Source organism: Crocodylus porosus, unplaced genomic scaffold, assembly GCF_001723895.1.
Source record: "Crocodylus porosus isolate Cpor-Errol unplaced genomic scaffold, CroPor_comp1, whole genome shotgun sequence".
In the NCBI taxonomy this organism is placed as follows: domain Eukaryota; kingdom Metazoa; phylum Chordata; order Crocodylia; family Crocodylidae; genus Crocodylus; species Crocodylus porosus.
The window spans coordinates 18311003-18329558 of record NW_017728947.1 but is presented as its reverse complement, the minus strand read 5'-3'; the positions used below and the strand labels follow the sequence as shown (position 1 = coordinate 18329558).

The 18556-nt window shown below is 41.0% G+C and overlaps 1 protein-coding gene across 3 annotated transcripts in view; it reads left to right on the top strand.

Annotated features, from left to right (window-relative positions):
* BTBD10 (BTB domain containing 10) overlaps positions 1-18310 on the top strand; it is a 42666-nt gene extending 24356 nt beyond the window's left edge. For all 3 annotated transcript variants that reach the window (XM_019551480.1, XM_019551481.1, XM_019551479.1), the window contains 7 exons: positions 4046-4233; positions 7462-7741; positions 12105-12207; positions 13080-13200; positions 14224-14421; positions 15825-15935; positions 17168-18310. In XM_019551480.1, coding sequence (XP_019407025.1) covers positions 4046-4233; positions 7462-7741; positions 12105-12207; positions 13080-13200; positions 14224-14421; positions 15825-15935; positions 17168-17478 — 1312 coding nt within the window. In that variant the 3' untranslated portion in view covers positions 17479-18310. The remainder of the gene's footprint in view (positions 1-4045; positions 4234-7461; positions 7742-12104; positions 12208-13079; positions 13201-14223; positions 14422-15824; positions 15936-17167) is intronic.
* The last annotated feature ends 246 nt before the right edge of the window (positions 18311-18556 follow it).

Below are 18556 nucleotides of genomic sequence, written 5' to 3'. Positions count from 1 at the left end.
TAGTCTCTTCCTCCTAATTTAGTAGCCACAGGCTGTCCTGCTGCGCCATGCCATGAGCTTCTTCAGCACTGAAAACTAAGCCTTGCCACAACCTGGGTAGGCACAGAAATCTGAAACTGGATGGATAGCCTGGAGCTCTTGGCTGCTGCTGCAGCTGGAGCAGTAGGGGCAGTGAGTGGGGGAGCAGCAGATTAACTGCTCATAGGCCACCATTCAGACCAGGGGCAGGCAAAATGCAGCCCACCAGGGCATTCTGTCTGGCCCATGAGGCCCCTATAGCATTTAGAAAATTAATATTTATCTGCCCCTGGCCCCCTGTCATGTGGCCCTCAATGGCTTCCCAAAACTCAGTAAGCGGCCCTCTCTGCCTGAACTAATTGCCTGTCCCTGATTCAGACAGATCTGCTCTGAGCAATCTCGTCCTTGCTGAGGCACTGTAAGGCCTTTTCCATAATGCACAGTGGAAACTCAGCATATTAGATTAGTGTAAAAATTATGGATTTTTATTGCTATCTGGTTTTAACTCTAGGCTGCATCCCATCACTTCTTTTTTCTTTTGCAGATAGCAAATACTGACTCTGTAAATGCAAATACCTTCATAAGGAAAAGGAGAGGGTTTGCAGACTTCACTTTGGAAACTTCTCCTGCAAATTTTATTTTTGTGGTGAGCCTAACTTGTACTCACCTTTCCTAGTAGAAAAATAAAATGGGACACCATAGCAATCCTTAAATCTTGATAATAAGCGCTCACTTTGGAATATGCATACATCTATATTGTATGTCTTAAAAAAATATTGTTTCTGTTAAAGAGCCCACTTGGATTTTGTTCATTTTGGAATATATATCTGATCCTCATTCTCCTTTAAACAAGACTTTAAATTTTTGACATTGTTCAGTAATTTCTTGGCCAGCTTCACACCCAGAAAATGCAATAAGGCATACAGAGTATTTTAAGCTTGGCAGGAAACAGTATTGCAGTAGTTTTTCTCTGCGCCACATTTCTCCTTTATCAATATGAACTTTTTTTCTTGGCCCCCCACTCAGTGTGGGTGAGGAAGAAATATAGATTCATTTAAATTCTGTTTGTTACATGGAAAATTAAAAGTCTACATCTCATAAATAGTACTTGCCAACACTTTCTTTTGGGTATTCAGTAGCCTCTTTTTGTGTTGTATCAGACTTGGTATCAAGCCTAACTAGTGATGATAATTAAGATTTTTGTTTTACTGTATTTAAGATCATATGTTGCATCTATCATTGTAGCATTGGAAGCTGAAATGTGCTATGCTGGGTGCTTTACTTCTGAGTGATTTTTGAGTTTCTTGCCTCTAGTTGAATGATTTCTAATCGCCTCTTTTTAAAGCAAGTTTTCAGAAACTTGCTGCTCTAGCTTGTGCATTTTTATAAAATGCCCTGTTCAGTTTTTAGCTGGGTCGTCATTCCAGTTATAGCCTTCTAATGCAATAATTTCTTTAACCTCTCTTCTTTGTGACTGTTGTGTGGGATTCATAAATTAGTAAGCAAGTGGCTTTTTGAGGCCTCTCTCTTGGCTCCAAACAAATAGAAAATAACTGGGTGTGCACATTGTAGGAGTTATAGGCTAATTCTTACTAGATTAAAGTTGTTTGTATCATTTTGTAGGATTTTTGATATCCAATAAAAGAGGGTACACCAATAGAGATTTTTGGGGCCAATACAGATACCTGATTTTTAAGGCAGCATATTGGCCAATATCGATTTGATATCTGAAAAAGCACGGAGAGCTGTCTCCAGCTAGTTAGCCCGTTGTGGTGGAGGGGGAGTGGGGAGGAAAGAGGTGTAGGGGGCAGATCGAGGCCCCCACGGTGAGGGAGAGGGGGCTGACGCAGGTGCTGCTGGGGTGGGACATGGGACAGAGGCATGGCTCATGGGTGGGGTGGCTCCTGCTGCTGCTTGCACCCTGGGAGGGTGGGGGGGCATGTCTCCCCAGATCTGCATGGTTTGAGAGAGTGGGCTGCAGCCGAGCTCTTCTCACTGAGGGCTGGGCTTGGAGCGGGGGCTACAGAGAGGGCTGAAGCCACCCCAAATTTTGCCATAGCTCCCTCCCAGCACTGCCACTGCCACGCTTCTGATGCAGCCTAGCTCAGCCCCCACATTCTCCTGTGCGCCGGGAAGAACCGGGGTTGTGCCAGGCATGCAGCAGTGCTGGGAGGGAGCTACGGTGAAATCTGCGGTGGTTGCAGCCCCCTCTGTAGCCCCCGCTCTGAGCCTAGACCCTGGTGAGAAGAGCCAGCTCTAGCCTGCTTGCTTGCTCCACACAGATCTGGGTGCAAGCAGCAGCAGGAGCCATTCTCCCACCCCACACACACAAGCTGCGCCCCTGTCCCATGTCCTGCTGTGGCTGGGGAGCACCTGCCCATGCCCCCTCCCTCCCTCACCGTATGGGCTTTGATCTAGCCTCCTCTCCCCTTCCACCACAATGGACTTACCAGCTGTAAGCAGCTCTCCACGCAACTTCATTGCAGCTGTGTGTGCACACTGGCATTTATTGGCCAAGTTATCAGCCCCATTGGGCCAATTTCCAACACAGCCAATTTTCTTTATATCGGTAACAATCCAATATCAGACCAATGTATTGGTGCACTTCTACAATAAAAAGATCAGGAACTTAAGTCATGTCTATGCTGATAGGAGTGTAGCTAAGAAGCTGATTTAAGTGTTTCTACATAGTCCTTTTAGTACCATGCTGCAGTAGTGGGAATAAAAATGTGTTTTAAAGTGCCATAAACGAAGCATCTTTGTTTGATACAGTCTGAAATTATGGACCTTGAAATTTTTGCAGGTGTAAGTAACTCAATCAATTTATTTAAATGGAGAAATGCAACATAATATGGCCTGCATTAGCCTTGTGATTTAAACTCTACCTTAGGCAGCCAAGCTAAAGTTAAAGTGTATGTGAGTACTTCTTACTAACAATACCATCGACCTTTCTTTTTTAACAACTTCAGTTTTAACGGCTTAGTTTGCTGGATTGATATGATTTGTGGGCTGCTTTATTTCCAATTTCTTTCAACTGGCACAACAAAAAATGACTAAATTCATTTTTTTCCAGATGCCAAAGTACGACTGAAACCTTCTCTTTCAGTAAACTGAAGGGGATGTTTTACTTAAGGGGAAACATAATAGGATTTTAGAATAATATATATCCATCTTATTTATCTAAAAGCTTTCTCACAAGCTTCTTCAATTTTGCAATAAACCTGACCTTTTTCCTTTTAATTGCATGGCATTGTCTTTGTAGCAAATTGTGTCCGTGTGTGTGTGTTTTGTCTGTTTAACTATTTACTTATTATGTTGCAGTAGTCTATTTTTATTATATGCCTTAGTTCTGCTTTGGCTTAACAGGTCTGCAAATGTTTCTGTGAATTCAGATTCAAACCATGAAGTAGTCTGTGGCATTTTACTTTAGTTAGCTTTCAGTACTAAGTTCAGTGTTGTCTACATTGCCAGCCTTCTGCCAATAAACAGCAGCTACCTGAACGTGTCCCCATTCTTATGACTTCTGTTGGCTCAGCACAGCTCCACTACAGGAGTTGTGCTGCTGACATTGTGCAAGGTGGACTCTGGAAGAGACCAGCTGTTTTAAAGAGGTCACAGACAGCCAGCAGAAAGCATGGGCACATCTCTAAGCACTTCTGGCAGCTTCACTGTGGCAACAGAAGCTTTCTGTTGCTTGCAGAACTGTAAAAAGGAAGGGTCTCTGCCACAATGGGGAGTGTGAGTCTGGATACACTAATAGTATTGCCAGCGGAACTTGAATTCTGCTGGCCAAGCTGTGTAGGATCGACCACACCTAATTCTTGCTATTTGTTTGTGATTCTAAACAGTAGTCTGCAGGAGTGGAAATATAGGAATGGTGTAGCAAAGAAGTGGAGGTAAGTAGCATTGATCTAGTTTTCAAGCCCCTTGAGTGAATTGCAAATAAAGTCGTTTTGAATACTAAATGTATTCTAGATTATTTTAGACTAAGATTGTAGATTGCTGAGTATTCTTTTTTTTCTTTTAGTACCCCATCTCGTGTTGCTAAAGACCATACAAAAATGAGCCTCCATGGTGCTAGTGGTGGACATGAGAGATCAAGAGACAGACGAAGGTCAAGTGATCGATCACGTGACTCATCCCATGAAAGAGTAGAGTCTCAGCTCACTCCATGCATCAGGAACGTTACTTCACCCACAAGACAACATCATGGAGGTATGTTGGTGTCAAATGCGTGTTTCAAAGATGTAATCCATTAATTTGGTTAATTTTGTATTTATTTTTTTCATTGTAGAGGGACAGTAAGGCGGGGGGGAGTCTTAAAAGTATTGCTAATTATTTGTTTTAATGCAGGCTTCCAGTAGTACCATTTCTGCTTGCTCCCAAAGGCATGATTTTCTCTCTGTTACCTTTTGGCTTGTCATTCCTATTTTTCATATGAGACTCCAGTATCTATATGATGCTCTAGTATGGGGTGGCCAGCCTGCAGCATGAGTGCCACAGGCAGCCTCTTTGTGGGGCATGCAAAGTATCAGGGAAGGGACAGGAAATACAGCAGCAGATTAGGCAGGACGCAGAAGGTAAAGCAGTGAATTGGGCAGGGAGCAAGGGGCAGAAAGCAGAGCATGAGTTCAGCGGGGAGGACAGAGTAGAGAACAGAAAATAGGAAGGGAATTGGACTAGGACTATGTGAGGATTCAGGGCTAACTTGTGGCATACCTACCAAAAAGGTTACCCCCTGCTGCTTTAATCTTCATAATTTCTAGGAAGTTACAATAAGCTATAAGATAATACATTGCTGGAGCATGGATCTAACCATTGAAGTCCCCTAAATATTTGAGGGGAGGTTTGGGAAATGCCCTTTTCTTTTTGTTATTTTTTTTAAAGCCCTTCAGTTTGTTTGACCTTGGGAACTGTTCAGTGCTGTTGTGGGGAAGAAGGGAGGAAGTGTGTTTAACCAAACACTCTTCAACCTCTCTTTATTAATCATCAGTTTAATGATAAAATGGCAAGGCAGATGTTCTTGCAACTTGTGAAATTGTGAACAAGTCTTTATATAATTTATTATTTTGAATATCTTTACTAAACCTTCTTGTTCCTGGTATCTGTAACATCTCTCACCCCATGCTATTCCTTATCCTTTTAATCATTTTTACCCCTTGACTCTGCACCCAGATGGATCAGGTTTGGGATTTTGAGTTATTGCCTCCTTTTCCCCCCGCCCCTTGTTTTTCAAATACAAAAACTTTTGACTTACAAGAAATCTTAAGACCTGTACTACTACAGTCATAGTTCAATATTTTATACATTTTTTAAAATGTCATTACTGGTAGGGTATATTTTAATTTGAATTTACAGAACCACTGTAGACAAAACACAATATTGCAAATTAGATCCCAGTTCTCCAAACACTGCGTATTATATAACTTTACTCAGAAATAATCCTATTGATTTAAGATGGTCTTTAGATTGAAATATGTACAAAAAGTTTTTTGCATCAGGGTACACAATAGTATTTTTTAGAAAAAGGCTTTTTTTCCCTTTGTCATTTCAGAAGGAGTTAAGTGTCAGCATTAACAAGGAACAGTAACATCAACTGTTTACCAGTTTCAAAAGCAGCTCTAAAAATGAGCTTCCTTGTATTTTACTATGTGATGTATTTAAAAATCCTGTGTTATTAAACCTCCACATCTTTTTAATATTTAGACACAAGTACAGATATTCAGTTTGTAGGTAAAAACATTATAGGCCAGATACCAACCTGAATTCAGAAGTAGAGGTGCACCAGTGCATTAGTCCGATATCAGATCAATACAGATATAAAGAAAACTGGCTGTATTGGGTATCGGCCCGATAGGGCTGATAATTTGGCCGATAAATGCCTATGCTGCATGGAGCCACAGTACAGCACTCAGGCAGTGAAGAGCACAGCCAGCAGCATGGAGAGCTGCCTCCAGCTGGTAAGTTTGGTGTGGTAGAAGGGGAGGGAAGGGGCATGGTGGTGGGGAGGCAGATCAATGCCCCCTGTGGTGAGGAAAGGAGGGGGCAGCTGCAGGCGCTTCCCAGGGGGGCGGTGACTCTTCCAGGGTGGTGGTGGGGTGTTGAGTCAGGGCTGTGCCCAGCGGCTGGCAGCGGCGGCACTGGTAGTGGAGCGGCAGTGAAATTTGGGGTGGATGCAGCATCCTCCCAGCATCTGCTCCAAGCCCAGCCCCTGCCCCACCCCTTGCAGATCCAGGGACCCCCCCCCCATGCCCTCCTGGGGTGCAAGCAGTGGTGGGAGCTGCTCCCCAGCCCCACCTGGGCAGCCCCTACCTTCTCCCTTGCCATGGGGGGTGTTGATCTGCCCTCTCACACCCCTTCCCTTCCCCCTCCCCTTCCATCACACTGAACTTACCAGGTGGAGGCAGCCATGTCAGAAATCGGATTGGTATTGGCCAATATGCGTCCTTAAATGTTGGCTATTGGTTTTGGCTCCCAAAATCTCTATTGATGCACCCCTATTCAGAAGATAGTGGGTTTTTTTTCACGTGTGTGTGTGTGCACGTGTGCATACATGCATGCATGTACTGCCACAGTGCAAGGAATAAGAAAGCAGAGAAAAAAAGATGCAAAGAAAGACCAGTTTTCTTCCCAGAACTGATGCAGAATAGAGCATATACTGCAGGTGTCCTTTTGAGAACTGCCTCAGTTCTGGAGACTGTGAATGGCTCTGACAACTACTTATATAGGCTAAGAAATTCAGCAATTATCACTGATTCCTGAAATCATTCAGCACAACAATAACAAAAAAAATACTTTCTACACTTACTGGGCTATATCTAAAAGCCTCTTACCAGCTTTTTTAAATACAGTGCATCTCAGGGGGAAACTTACAGCATTCCTTCTGCTACCACCACTTTCTCTCTGCTGGTCGTAAGTTCTCCATTTAACTGTAATTTACTCTTTATAAACAAAATCTGATATCATACAGAAATGAGTTGTTTTATCAGTTGAAGTAGAACTGATTACAGCTTTACCAGAAAAAAGGATTAAAATGTAAGCTCTGAAATCATTCTCAACCTTGTAGACGAAGCAGTGCTGTATAAAATATATACATGCATAAACACACATACAATTCAGAAAGAAATACCAGCTACTGTGTCTGGCCTGTAGCATCTTTTCCCATACATACTGAATGTTTGCAACTTTTTGAGAAGAATATGTAGTTTCTTTCCAAGTTGCTGTAACAGAGGCTGCCATCTTCAGTAAATAAATAAATACATTAAAATAAAGAAACCTATAATAATTGGAACATTAAGTAGAATTATTAGCTGCATATAGAACAAGATTTGGGTGCATTGCCAAATTGATAACTTGCGTGTTTTCACTCATCTTTTTGTCTCTGATATAAGGTAACCTAGAACTCTGCCCTTGCCTTTTCTTTTGATTTTCATTGTCTATTAGATCGTGAAAAGGATCACAGTTCGTCTCGACCAAGCAGTCCTCGCCCTCAGAAAACCTCCCCAAATGGTTCCAGTGTTGGGAATAGCAGTAGAAACAGCAGCCAGTCAAGTTCAGATGGGAGCTGCAAGATTGGTGGGGAAATGGTATTTGTATATGAGAATGGAAAAGAGGGAGCTCGGAACGTACGGACCTCTGAACGAGTAACACTTATAGTGGACAACACGAGATTTGTTGTAGACCCTTCCATCTTTACTGCGCAGCCTAATACAATGTTGGGCAGGTTGGTCCCATTTTTATCTTATAATTACGGAATAGCATGTTTGAAATAACATTTCCATGAAGCCATTTGAATTGCTTTAAAAAAAATAAAATTAAGCTATTCTTATGTGTCTGTCTGCTCGGTTGTTTTACATCAGTGGTGCTCAGTCTTTTTGGCTGGTCGACGGGATAGCTAGTGCCCAGTCTGTCTGCAGCCTGGATCCAGCTGGTGGTCCTGATCCAGTATTTGGGGCAGTGGTGGTAGAACCTCATCCAGCCATGCAGAGCAATGGGAGAGGGTAAGGGGCATGGTCCAGTCCCGGTCCTGAGCCAGCTGTGAGAAGGGAGAGAGCCCTGATCTAACTGCAAGGAGGTGGAGAACAGGCTGGAGGGGCGGGGTGGGGTGGGGCAGGGCTCGGCCCCAACCTGCTGTGCACGGCTTGGGGTTTTTGGAATTTGGCAGGGGCTGTATTGAATGTAACAGCTCCTGTGCTGCCAAACTTCTCAACTTGTGGGGAGCCCCGCGGAGTCTAAGGCTCCGCAGACCACATTTGGGCTGGAGGTTGAGCACCCCGTTTTATATCTGTTTACCTTTCAAATACAAAAAAGCAACACAACTGAATTTTATTCCACTGGCTGCATGTGATTTTTATGACCAAGTTAATAACAATTTAAATTTATAGGGAGAAACTTGTGAAATGGAGCTGTTGCTAATAAACTATCCAAGCAAAAGCTCAGTATTCATTTATAAATTGGAAGCATTGTTGTAGTACTCATTTTTTATGGATGTCTCCAAAATCAGCACAAGACTTCCTAACTAGCTCTGAATTGAAGGAGTGAGTGTAAGGGATTTGCTGGACAACTTCTGTATGTCTTTCCTTTTATATAGCACAAAACAAGGAACATAACCAGTGTTTGGAATACAATGAAAGAAATCTTTTTAGGAAAATATGGATTATCTTGTTCCAGTTGCCAAATCCTAAAGATATTGAAAGCCATTACATTCTTGTCCTTGGAAGCAGTTTTCTCTTTCTGTAAGCCTGAGTGATATCCTTGCAATAAGAGCTGTTATCAGTGTCAGCAAAAAGCTAGCATCCTTAAGTATGTTGCAGATAGTTGAATTACTTTCATATTCTGGGTATGGGTTTTAAATTTAGTAAGAAAAGACCCTGTGGCTCATTATTTGTAGCTCCAGGGTAGTCCCCCTCATTCCTTGTATAAATGGTGGGCCATTTACTGTGGTGGTAAGTGGCACTTGTCTATGTTAAAGCACCTTGTTTTGTGTGCTGAGACATAGAGCAGCTGTGCCAGTCTCTCACTGAGTCTTGAGGTGTGCTCATGTGAGATTTGATTGCCTGTTAGCACAGGTCTTAGGTGTCATAACTTAAGTATGTCAGGTGGCAGTGCCTACTGAGCTGGAGGGGTGGGTTTTTTTCCCCTCAGTTCTACCAATCTTGGGTTTTGGTTTAAATTGCCTGAGAAGTAATAGTAAGTGGATTGTCCTTTTGTGAAAACAAGAGAGAGAATCTTGCCTGATGTTCCATATTCCATCTTTGGTTTCCTTCTTAGGTAACCAACTTAGGTAATGTCATAAATGAAAGGAGTGTGCTTGATAGTTTTGTGCATGTTAACAGAAATTGCATATTCATGTAAAGCAACATAACAGAATAGTTGCCCTTGACACCGACTTTAAGTACAGGTATACAGTGACTGACACAGTAGAATTTTCCCCTTGGCAAACACTATTAAATGAATTGTCTATCCTCAGGGACTTGTCAAAAGAACAAGCTTATTCTACATTTCTGCAGGTTCAAAACTAGGTTAATAAAACTATGGAAGTAGTGGTTTAAAAATAACTTTATTTTAAAGCTGCTTCTTGTCAGTAATAGCATAAGAGGCACTAAGTAAGACTTTCATGTTCCAGGAATGGGCCTTTACCCATCTACTTAAGCTCTGCTCATTCTTTCAGTTTCAAGTGGAGAGTGTCTACTAGGCTTTGCCTCAAGCCTAGTAGACAATGAGCTTTTATCTTTTATAATCCTAAAATTGACTTCCTTTTTTAAAAGGGCATTTATATAAAAGTTCAACTTCACTCATTGAACTTGTTCTACCCCTTGTTAATACAAAACAAGGAATCAGTTTGGAATCAGTGCTTACTGTGTACATGTACATCTAGAAGAAACACAACTGGGTGTTTTCTTAAAGCAAAATATAAAAGCTAGATCGTAGTGCTGTGGTAAATAAAGTAGAGGTGCACTGGTATCTCGGTTGCATATCAGATCGGCACTGATAAAAGGAAAATTAACATTATTGGCTATCGGCTTTTTTTGGCTGGTGTAGCTGATAATGTCACTGATTGAATGCCATGTGCTTGTGCGCAGCTGCATGCATGCACATGGCCAAGAATGCAGCCTGTCAGGTTGGAGAGCAGCACCCTGCAGGTAAGTCTGTGGAGTGGAAGGGGGGTGTGTGTGGGGGTGTAGATCAAGGCCCCCACAGTGAGAGGGAGAGTGTGGGGCAGGGGCAGGCACTGCCCAGTTAGGGCAGTAAATGAGACCCGCCGCTGCCCCCCTTCCCCCCAGCTGAGAGCAGGATAGAACGCCTGCGGCTCTGGCCTGCTCCTGGCCCCGGGGGAGTCCCATTCTCCGCCCTGGCTTGGCAGTGCTTACCACTGCACCTGCCTTGCTCCCTCCCTCCCAATGGGGGCCTCGATCTCTCCCCCCCACGCCCTTTCCCCTTCTTAGACTTATCTGCAGGGCACTGCCAGGCTGCATTCCTGTAAATTGGCTTTTAGATTGGTATCAGCTGATATGCCTGGTGAATAATTGGCTATCAGTATTGGCCAAGAAAATCTTTATTGGTGCACCGCTAGCGTTTAAAAAAAAAAAAATGCCTTCATGCCTTCCTGTAAAAGAATACAACTTTTCATTCCAGAGGCAGAATGTCAAATCGTAGATATGGTTTCTTTAAAAAGCGTAAAATAGTTTGAACCTTAAACTGTTGAAACCCAGAGAGGTAAGATTGAGGTCTACCTATTAGTCTCCTCTGTCTGTAGGATGCACAGGGACACTTGACACTCAAAGTGTGTATTTTCTCTCTCAACTGGTATCTGACTTTTGTTAGATATCCAGATGCGTTGAGTAGCGTGTGTGTGTGTAGCTTCTCAGCAGAGACTTGTGCTTGTGCCACATCACTGTTTAATATTTTCAGGTTCATTCATTTGTAACCACCAGAGCTAACTAAAATTTGTACAGTCTCAGTAAGCTGTGGCACAGGCAAACCCTTTCATTATGGTAGCCCATCTACCCTTTATAGGGGAAAAAGCATCCAGGAATTGAAGTGCAATGAGAAGTGGACCAAGAAAGAAATGAGGGAAGGAAGATACAAGCCAAGGGGAGACAAGGAGAGGCAGTTAGAAGGAGTCTAATGGTAGTGATCGAGTGGCATTCCTGGGCACCTCTGCTCCCAGGCAAGGACTGCTACGGAGACGAAGCACGCCGTCTTTAAGAGTGCAGGCCTTTTGCTCCTGCACTGGAGCAGAAGCAGTTTTCAAGGTAGCAACTCTGTGGGTTCGTAGAGGGGCTGCATGTTGCCCTTTTCAGCTGGAGGAAGTTAGTGTTGGGACTGAAAGCACTGAAAGAAGAAATTTGGGATATTTTATAGGGTGAGGAATAGATGAATGAACAAATCTGAATAAAATGTGAGGGGCTGGAGTTGTAGAGACAGACTGGCAACTAGTTAAATTGCTTAATTTTGGAGGGCAGATGAATGTTGTCTAGGACTCAATCTGTACTTTTAAGATTTTACCTTTTTAAACAGGTAGGTAGATAGATGGCGTTTGAGGTGCCAGGTGTTTAGTCTAATCCTCTTAACAGAAAAAACATCTCCCAAGTCTGATTTTTTTTTTTTTTTTTTTTTACCCTCCACTGAAATCTTCCAGGGCTGTTTGTTTGTCACCTATATCGTTTTTTTTTTTTTCTTTTAACCTTGTTTTCAAGCAGATTTTCTTTTAAAAGATACAGGCGAGAATAGCCAAGGTAAATATATTTTTAGATATCCATTCTTCCAAGGAATTGAATGAAATATTTCTGTTTTAAACTGTAAATGGGAGCATTCCCAGTTTGTGAAGCATGGAAGAATGGAGATTGCCTTTTCTTCCTGAGCTCTACTACCTAGAAACAGTTTAATTTAGAGTCTGCATTTGCAGGGGGGTGGGGTTCCCCAGTGGTCTTAGCTCAGACTTAACTGAAGAGAATGCATCTGTAATACCTTATTTATAGGGTGTATAACTTACGAAACGGATCATAAATCTCTGCCAAGTCATTTGTAGTTTTGTCATATCCAAAGTTTCTTGGAAATCTGAAATAAGTTTTAATCCTGAACAGGATGTTTGGATCAGGCAGAGAACATAACTTCACACGTCCTAATGAAAAGGGAGAGTATGAAGTAGCTGAAGGAATTGGCTCCACTGTGTTTCGTGCTATTCTGGTAAGCTTTTATTTCAGATAGCAGGGATGATGTGTGTATGACTTCACCTCCTGTTCGTTTAGATTTCTTGATCCCCAAGATTAGAAAAGTTGAACACTTGAGATGGGGGGGGGGGGGAGTTTACGCAGATACATAATACAAATTGGACAGCTTTCGATGGTAATATTTTTCTCTGTGCTTGTTGTGCGTCACTTTGCCTCAGACATAAGATTTTCAAAATATTAACTTTGTCAGAGGCCACCCCCCTCATTTTAAATACAGTTCTTCTATCTGTAGGTGTTGGGGTTTAGTGCGTTCTCAAAAATCAAAGAACCTGGAAGATTTTTAAACCTCCATTTTGGGAGGGAAAAATTATTCAAAATACCATCTGGCTGTCTCATTAGCTCTCATTCTTGTTTCTTTTGCAGCAGAGTACACTTGTTAACACAACTTATTGTAAAAAAAATTTTCCAGGTGGCCTATGTCCCGGCAGAAAATAGCAGAATTCACTCTTCAAAGAGAACTAGGCCCCTCTAACTATTGCAATGTGGCTCATCTGCTGTTCTGCCTTGTTGACTGAGCTGTGTTGCAGCAGAACCTGAATGATGTGTAAATAATAAACAGCATAAAGCTAAGCGCTAATAATAAAAACCTAATATGTCTAAAACTTGACCTACTTAAATTACGTTTTTACTGTGAAAGCTTGGTAAATCTGAGGATAAATATGTTTTAATGTCTAATCATGTAGTTCAATCTCTATTCTTTGGAAGGGGAGGGAGAGGGAATATAAAGTTTATTGATATGAAAGGGTTCTGTAATAAGGAATTAATTGTTTTTTATTAGTAGTTGTTTTGGTTCAGTAATTTATATATAAATACATTTTTGTTTATAAGGATTACTACAAAACTGGGGTAATACGTTGTCCCGATGGAATATCTATTCCCGAACTAAGAGAAGCATGCGACTACCTTTGTATCTCATTTGAATACAGTACTATCAAATGTAGAGATCTCAGTAAGTATGGATTCTTTGAAAACAGAATGGTAGTGAACAGATGTTAACATAAATCTAGGGGTTTTTTAAGTTTCTGATATTACTACTAGAATATAATCTGGAATGTATAAACTATTGTGGGAATAAGATCTATCTTTTCTTCCCATCTCCCCATGCACCAGAGCAGCTCATCTTTTCAATCAAGAGTCATTAAAAAATTAAGCCCTTCCTTGTTCACTATTTCCCTGTGTAAAATTGAGAAATGGTAGCAGCTGGTTGACAGCAGAAATCTTTCTGGGAATAAAGTCAAGAAGTGGTGTATACATAAAGCTCTCCTTATACATAAAGCTCTCCTCATTTGTTACTTAATTAGAAATTGAGAGAGAAGCTATAATGATAACAGAAGCAGTCTTGCTTTTGCTGGCACAGCTGTATTTGTCATAAATTGCACGTTATTTCATCTTGACTTAAGTATGTCAGCAGAATTATTTCCAGAACTACTAAACTTATTACTGGAATAAAATTCAAAATAATGTCCCACATAAAGGGCTGGTGCTCACAAGTGTGAACTCTGTGGAAAGGGTGTATACAGCCACACATGATACTGCCCTAGGGATTCCTTAATGGTGTAACATCTGAGGTTTAAGATGCTTTCTTTTGAACTTTAGCTTGTGTAATTGAGATTCACTATCTGCACTCATTGGTTCAGATACTTTTTATAAATAATTACAATATTGATTTTCAAGATCAGATTTATCCCCATACAACACTAAAATAATCAAATTTATTTTATATGACGGGGATAGCAAACTGCAAGAGAGTCCTCCTAACACAGACTTTTGACACACGTTCTTGGTAGTCAGTAAACTGGAAGGTGGTTCTGATTTTGCTCATAATAAAGCACCAGTGTTTTACCTGACAAATGCTGATTTTTTTTTTTTTTTCTCTGTTCAGTTTTTAATTCCAGCCAAACCTTCTTTAGCAAGCTTCCAAATGATATCTCCTTGAGGTTTGATTTTAATTTTTTTTTTTTTTTTTTTTTAGGTGCTCTTATGCATGAATTATCGAATGATGGGGCTCGCAAACAGTTTGAGTTCTACTTGGAAGAAATGATTCTCCCACTAATGGTAGCCAGTGCCCAGAGTGGTGAGAGAGAGTGTCACATTGTGGTGCTTACAGATGATGATGTGGTAGATTGGGATGAAGAGTATCCTCCACAGATGGGAGAAGAATATTCACAAAGTAAGTCTGGCTTTATGCTTAGCACTGAATTTAACTATAAGGGCCTCTACCAAAGTACTATCACATGTCCTTTAATGCTGCATCAGTATTAAGCACAAGCACTATTACCAGAGCTTTACAACATATCTAATTCTGGTAGTGGACATATAATTTGGGGTTAACGTTAAACAAATGTAATAGCGTTAAGTTCCAATCCATTCAAAGCACAGTGTTTACCAAAAGGGCACCAGACAGTAAGGGATGTGTACCTTAAAATAGAGAGTCCGAATCAATTGGCAAACGGTTGTTATTGACCATTTTGTGTTAAACGCAGACATAAATTAGAAAACAAATAGATCATGTACCTGGTGTTGTCTTCATTGTGGGTTTTTGTTTGTTTTCTAACAGTTTGGTGCTTAGATAAATTGGCCATTGTTAATGAAGTGCCCTTCTGCTCATGCATTATAGCTTTAGGCATTTTATGTTCAAATATGTGGCTATGAATTAATTTTATTTATGCTCCAATAAAATAAAAGGCATCTTATAAAGAGTTCCAGTTTCTTCGGCAAGTGCTGACATTTTAGATTAGGGTTTTTTTGTTTGTTTGTTTTTAAAGCTTTACCAAAACTGTCATGGTGAATTGTAATAATAAACTTCAGCCTCCCAAATATTTAAGTGGGGAAGAAGGGGAGTAAAAAATAGCTTCAATGTCAGTATTACCACTTCGGCAGGGTAACACAGGAAGGCTGAGCCTTGCTTTCCAGGAATCTTAAAGGCATGAAAACTGTCTATAACTGCCTTACAGCACACTTAACATGGGAGTTTTACATGGCTGCTCTAGGAGCTTTTTTGTGAATCTTCTAGATGTAATGTATACCATCTGAAAAGGGAAGAGGGCAGGGGCAGCAAATCTGTATTTAGTCTCCTTTCAAAACTTGTTATTTCTAATCTGTTTGCCAGTGGGTTGGCAAGAATTTTTAATGTGGGCAGACAGCAGTGCCTATAATATTCAGAAGCACTCTTAGAGCTTTGTTTTGCGGGCTTTTCTGTTTGCTCTGCACTCTGTTATATTTCCATTCTTATTTCTTTCAAAAGCATAAGTGACACCAGTAGGAGAAAATGCCCAGCCCACCAGAGTTAACTGTTTGCAGCAACACTACTTTTATCCTTAGATTTCAGTCTTCTACAATATGTACTCTGAGACCTTTTGAATGAGTCTTCCTCAAATAAGTGACATTGAAAAGGCCAAAGGATGAAAAAGAACTCAGGCTTCAGTCTTGGGTTGCTTTCCTGCTAACTATATTGGGAACTTAGCAGCTTGGAGCTAGGTTTTAGCTTTTGCTTTAACCTTAAGAAGATAAGCACAGGTTACAAATTTGCAGTACAATTTTATCACTGAAATGTGGATTTTTTTTTTTTTTAAGTAATTTACAGCACAAAATTATACAGGTTCTTCAAATACATTGAAAACAGAGATGTGGCCAAATCTGTTCTGAAGGAAAGGGGTCTCAAGAAGATTCGACTGGGTATTGAAGGTAAGTAGCAATTTAAATGATTCTTAATTTAAAAGGTCATTTTTATATTGATTTGTTTCTGCAGAATTTCTTTTATAACTCCTTTATCAGCCACCCATTGTGCTAGATTAATCTGAGGCATAAGAGGATCTAAAAGTTGGAATACCTCATGGCATGGATTTATTCTACAGTATTGCAGCCTGGTTTGTAGGAGGCTGTGGAGTGGAACCTCAGCCACTAGTGGCAGAAACTAACTTGTTCATTCCTTGCTTACGTCCAAATTCTAGTTTGTCATCTTGCTGCAGTGCTTTCTGTTCAGTTCTAATAGTAGAAACTTTCCACTGCTGGAATCAGAAAAACATGGGCTGCTCTAGTCTTCCTATGCCCAAGGGACTGGAGCAGCTGACCAAAACCCAACGCTTGCTTCTCACACTGGGGACTCTGGTGTCAGAAGCAGGCATGGAGCTGCCCAGCTCATGGTGCCCAGCAACTGAGCATTGTAATTTGAGTTAGAAGGAGATGAGAGCAGCTCTCCCCTGTAACTTTTCCTGACAAAGATGACCCTATGCCTTTAGAGACCCAGAACCTTTCCCCTAGCTGTACTGCTTCTAGTCTCTAGAAGCTGAACTGAGAGAAAGTGTGCAGCTGTTCAGGAAACTCCCAGGAGCAATTTCTACATCATTGTAATTGCGGGGTTTTTTTCTCCCGGAGAGGCTTTGTGTATTGGGAGGAAAAAGCTCAAATATGTGCACATACTTTGGTTCTGGTAGAAACTGAATGTCTGTATGTGACTTAAGTTGCTTACAATGAAGAAAAACGGTGTTTTTGGTTCCAACCCAGGGAACTTGAGACAGCAAGCAGCCTGTAGTACCACCGCTATGGGGATTTCATCTTGTGCTTTTTCCCTTACTCTAGGCCATATTTTCTGAGAAAATTGTTTATTGGGCTCTGCCAGGATGGAAAAATATGTAGCTTGGTTCTGTAGGTCTGAAAGGAGTGGCTTGTGAATAAATAGTCTTAGCATCCTTTTGCTTTGCATTTCAGCTGACACTTGCAAGCTTTTGACCTGTTTTTAGGGCAAGAGAATGCAGGATATTGGGTGGAGGGAGCAACTTGGTGCCTGCCACTATTCAGCATATTTGTAGGGAAATTGATTTGCTCCTTTTTCGTGTCCTTCCACTTACCGGCTGTGTGCACACTGACAGACTAGCTTGTAAGAGCTTCTTACTTTGTGTCAACTTAATGTTTTATAGGTTACCCCACATACAAAGAAAAAGTGAAGAAGAGACCAGGTGGGAGGCCCGAGGTGATTTACAACTATGTCCAGAGGCCATTCATTCGCATGTCATGGGAAAAGGAGGAGGGAAAGAGTCGACATGTTGACTTTCAGTGTGTAAAAAGCAAATCTATTACAAATCTAGCAGCAGCTGCAGCAGATATTCCCCAGGACCAGCTTGTGGTAATGCACCCCACACCACAAGTGGATGAGCTAGATATTCTGCCTATTCATCCTCCACCCAACAACAATGATGTGGATCCTGAGGGGCAAAATCCAGGACTCTGATCCAGACTTACTCAAACAGAAGCATGCTACTTTTAAGATGACTGTACTCAACTCATACTACACTGCAATTCCTGCTTTTCTTCATTGTGTAACAAAGTGTTTAGGATATTGCAGTATGGACTCTTTTAAAGACCAAAGGAGTATTTGATCATAATTTTCAAGAGTACAGCTCTAACATTCTGAGGTTCCAGTTACATACGTGTATTTGTTTACCAGTAGGCTTGTGACATTGGTTATTTGTATGCTGGACTCTCCTTGCTCTAGGCCCATCAAAACAATGGGATCTGGTGGGTGGTTTCAATAATATTGTTACGCAGTGGGTAAGAAGCAGAACTGATAGTAGCACTTTAAATGGTTGATAACTAGAATTCTCAAAGCCATTTTTTTATAAATGTTGCACAATGCTAACTTAAACAAAGTGCTTCTATCAAAGTCTATCTATTCAGTTACATGTAAATAACTTGCTCTGAATAGACTGACCCTTTTAAATGTATTGCATATGGTCGAGCACAAAACAAGTCCTTCCCACAGGGGTTTTTGGATTGAGGGCAATTCAATTACCCATGTAACATCCTGGTCAAGTCCAATTTCTTCAGTGAATTTTTTTTCACTTGTTTGCAGCTTGAGCCATCTTCAGGGGTTGTGAACAACTGTTAGGGGCTTTATCTTAAATTTTGCCTTACCTTAATCTGTTCACAGAACTATTTATTTACTAAACTTTTCATAAGTGTTGTGGAATAAGAAAATGGAAATGGTTCGCTCTTCAGTTATTAAATGATTGTACTTGTAAACTCAAGGTTCATTCAAATAAAGTTTCCATTATTTTAACCTGCTTCTGATAAATTCAGGGGGGCATAAGCGATAAATGTATAGTACAGAATTTCCAGTGGCTCCTCCCTTATTGCTTTGAAGCAAGGAGGAAACATGGTAAGGACTGAAAGAACAGTGTATAGATTTCCTTTTCTCTTGGGATTTCAGGCACTGATTGGAACTTAAGAAAAAGCAACAATGCTAAACATTTTTTCCATTGAGTAAATTGATATACTTGCAGATACGATGCATGAAACTAAGCTAACAA